The sequence below is a fragment of the Leuciscus leuciscus genome, assembly GCF_965113295.1.
Source record: "Leuciscus leuciscus genome assembly, chromosome: 24".
In the NCBI taxonomy this organism is placed as follows: Eukaryota; Metazoa; Chordata; class Actinopteri; order Cypriniformes; family Leuciscidae; genus Leuciscus; species Leuciscus leuciscus.
In genome coordinates this window covers 710,163-714,090 of record NC_138723.1, presented here as the reverse complement: position 1 = coordinate 714,090, position 3,928 = coordinate 710,163, and the positions used below count along the sequence as shown (strand labels likewise).

The following is a 3,928-nucleotide window of genomic DNA, read 5'->3' as shown; positions in this document are numbered from 1 at the left end:
TGGTTTTCACTTAATGGATTCTTAATCTTACCTATCTAAACATCATCAGTGTACATAATTAACTCCACAGGGACATGTTTGTGTCTTCTTAAACTCGACTAATCTAACCCAGTGGACCTTGATGGCCCATTAACACCTAGCCGAGGTAGCTGGTTCTAAAACATGTTTGGCTAGTTTACTTGGGGGGGTTGTGGGGATGCCGCGATCTGATTGGCTGAGTTGAGTTGGAAAGAAGGCCAGGTAAATTGCTGAGAACTTTCCTCAGGACTCTTTCAACAGTTTATCTCACGGACAACATTGGAAGAAAACACTGAACATTGAAATGGCTGAACAAGCTCAGAAACGGTAAGGATTGTGTTTTCTTTGTTGCTTTGTGTTAATTTGTGTTTCCTTAAGAAGATGTTTCCTTCATTTAGAGAAGTATTTTATCCAAAAATAATCATTTTTAAGGTCAGAGGTAATGGTGGTTGCATTAGAATGGGTGTTTTTGTCTCATTTTGATTGTGATAGATAAGAACAAACACATGTTGAAAAAAGTTTCAAAGCAAAGTTAGCTTTTTTAAGTTAGCTGCATAGTTAGTTTATTTTAAATTATTGTTTTGTTTAATCGTGTATCATTCTTTCAAATCATTGGTTTTTTATAATGTATTTTATATCGTTTCATTTTCCATTAAAGGTCTGCCGATCGCCATGTGGTGTATTGTCTGCTTTGCCACAAGCCCCAAGACACCCTTTCTGTTCATCTGTCACGGGTGTGCATGAAAAACAGCACTCCAAAACAAAGAGAAGCAGAGCTAGAGAAAGCTAAAGTTTCACACAGAGAGTGGGTCCGCCACAACAGATGCTGGGACTACAACCAGCTTTGTGAGATCCTTCCTGACCCACGCTCTCGCATGGCCATGTTGAAGGAGCTTCTTCGGCGTGGATTCTTTGTCAAAAACCAGCCCCAGGATATCGAAGAAGCTGAAGACGCTGGCTCTTCCTCTGCTGCTGCTGCTGCTGCTGCTCCTCCTCCACCAGAGTAAGTGCAGTTAACTGTGTACTTATTACATGCTTATTACATGACAATAAAATAAATACTTTATATTATTCTACATTGAAGACTATTTCACAGCTTTGGTTTTATTCTTCAATAGTCTTATTTGTTATGTTTAATCCAAACAGACGGTTCGTTCAGCCAGCTCCTGGCATTGAAGATTGCCAGAGGATCTTAAGGGCTTCTAAGTCTGACGTCCTCAGGATCCGCGGGGACCTGGAAATGAACAAAGAGGGCCCAAGGACGGACAAGACCTTATACCGTTACTTCTGTGAAGCGCTGTTGGTATTTAAACACATGCAGTGCCCACAAGCTGTGGAAGCCTTGACGGTAAGTTCATCTATTTTAACGAGTTTATACTTGTGATATACTGTAATATTTGCACATGTATGCATTATAAAGTAAAACATTTTCAATGTTTTTCAGGACGAAGAGTGGGTCAACCGCACTGAGCAGGGAGAAAGGGTTGTGATCGGCGTGCAGGGGGAAAGAGCCTCAAGCATGCGGATCGCTCTAACAAAAGAGGAGGAAGCTGTAAGTTTTAATATGATGCAAACAGTAGATTTCTGACCACCAGTGTTTTACATTTAATAACTCGTTGTTGTTGTTGTTTTTTTTGTTGTTGTTTTTTTAAAGTTCTTGGAGCTGTACTTTGTTAGGATCAGGCCTGAGAACCTACAGCCTCAGACGGACTGCAATAATTTTTTTGTCTCCTCGGACGGAAAGGCAGTTCAGTCTGTCTCACGGGACATGAACCGGCTCCATGAACTGTAAGTGTCTACACAGATTCATGTGCATGTGTGTGAATGGATCCACATTTTATCAGTCACACCACAATTGACATTTCTTTTTTCATTTTATTTCTGTAGGTATAAGATGGCCCCTTATACCAGCCAGTGCGTGAGGAGGGCTGTTGAAGCAGCGGCCAAGATCCTCCCGTCTCAACAAAAGGGGGCACTGCTCCACTACCTGGGCCTCAGCGCTGGTGTTTTCCAGCTCCAGGATGTCATAGACGCAGCTCTGCTGCTGGAATCATTGTCCAGGTATGTCTCTTAATACAACAAAGACATAACTAATCACAAACTATTTGCACAGTAGATTAGCAAGTTTTCATCCATATTTTATTTTTGCACATTATAAACCTTGTATTCCTCACTTACACAGCAGGTCTGCGTATGAGACATCCTTGGAAACAGGTGGCGCAGCTGGAGGGCCGCGGAGAGACTTTATGGCATTTGTCAATACATTTCCCGTTTCACTGGAGAGTCTGCCGCCATCAAAAAAACAAAGGATGGAGGCCGGTTTCCCAGAAAACAGGGTCTTTTATGACAAGTGGAGGGCCTCCCAGTACGCCCAGCGGGAGAAACATCTGCTGTGTAAGTCTGCTAAACAATCAATACAGCATTGACATGCATTGCCTCACAACACAAACTAGGCCATTTAATTACAGTGACAAGTGTTTCACATGAGTAAAGTTGTTTCATTCTGTATTCCAGCATACTACAAACTCCGAAAGCCGTCCGCAGCAAAGGTGGCGAGATTAATTGCCCAGGAGGGGTGGACGGTGAACTGCCCAAGGCCTGAACACATAGTACAGCTTTGGAGACCAGCCCCAAAGAAAATGGTGGAAGCTGACAGCTTCGTCATTCGCTGTGTGTCCGAGCAGACCTGGACGGGGCTGGCCATAAAGGATTTTGGTCCACCGGAAGGTCTAGGTAAGAAAACATTTAACTTTTCAGGGCAGAAGAAACAATAATATAAAATGTACAAAATAATGTTGTTGTTTTTTTTTTTCCATTAACTAAAAAATGTAATGTTCTCTTTATTATAGGAGTGGTCGCAACCCGACCCTTTTTCAAAGAGGACATCGTCTGTGACTACCATGGAAAGGTAGTCACAGCTGCTGAGGGGAGGGCCAAAGTACACAGCCAGTTCGACGAACCGGGATATGTGTTTTTCTTTAAAGCTGGGGAAAGAGAACTTTGCATTGACTCCCAGACATCCCCCTGTGAGTGCCACCCTAACATGAACACTTTTGGAAGAAGGATAAACCATTCCCGCAAGATGCCAAACCTCAAGCCCATTCACTGTACAATGACAATAAATGACCAGGACCAGGAGGTCATTTTATTTAAGGCAACGAGGGACATCACTGTAGGCACACAGCTCAAATACGACTACGGTGTCAGGAGACGTTCGTTCCAGGGAGAGGGCCTGACCTTGGATTGGCTTGATGAATAGGCCATTTAAAATGGGGGTTTGGTGGTTTGCACATTTTTTTAACCATCTTATTTTTTACCACCCATATTTTTTTATTTTTTATTATTATTATTATATATATATTTTTTATAATTATTTTTTTTTTATAATTTACTTGTTTAAGTTTTTTCACATTTATTTTTATTGTAAATAGTTTTGTAAATTTCTATTTTCTTCTAAATAAAGTTTGTTGTCATGAAAAAAAGTTGTCCAGTTTAATCATTACTACATTTACAGGTGGGATGCTGTTTATGACTTGCCTGCAGGCAGACTGTGTACAAGATATTAATAGGTCATATTTCATAATTACAGTGCTTTTATTGGGTAAGACCTACTGCAAACCACACAGTAAATGCAATATAAACACACTGATGTACTTAAAAGCTATTAATGCTGCATCATTATTATTGAAATGGACACAGACTGCCCACTGCATTTAAAGCCTTTTATGAAATTCAAAACAGAAAAATGTTGTGCAAAGCTTACAAAAACTTTCTTTAATGAAAAAATAATCTTAAAATGTATAGACTCGTGATAATAAAAAGACACAGACACACAGACACACATAACAATTTTAGGAACACTTTTTTTTTTTACATATAAAGATAGAAATATATAGATTTAAAAATATAT

General features: G+C 40.1%; 1 protein-coding gene across 1 annotated transcript; it reads left to right on the top strand.

Moving 5' to 3' along the window:
- Positions 1-237: 237 nt before the first annotated feature.
- On the top strand, positions 238-3,329 carry LOC309489521 (uncharacterized protein). Its single transcript, XM_082158326.1, has 9 exons — positions 238-345; positions 677-1,021; positions 1,165-1,366; positions 1,463-1,570; positions 1,673-1,806; positions 1,906-2,079; positions 2,201-2,412; positions 2,533-2,751; positions 2,868-3,329. Exons 1-9 carry the CDS (start codon positions 323-325, stop codon positions 3,275-3,277), a joined length of 1,827 nt encoding a protein of 608 aa, XP_082014452.1. The 5' UTR covers positions 238-322; the 3' UTR covers positions 3,278-3,329.
- Positions 3,330-3,928: the final 599 nt, after the last annotated feature.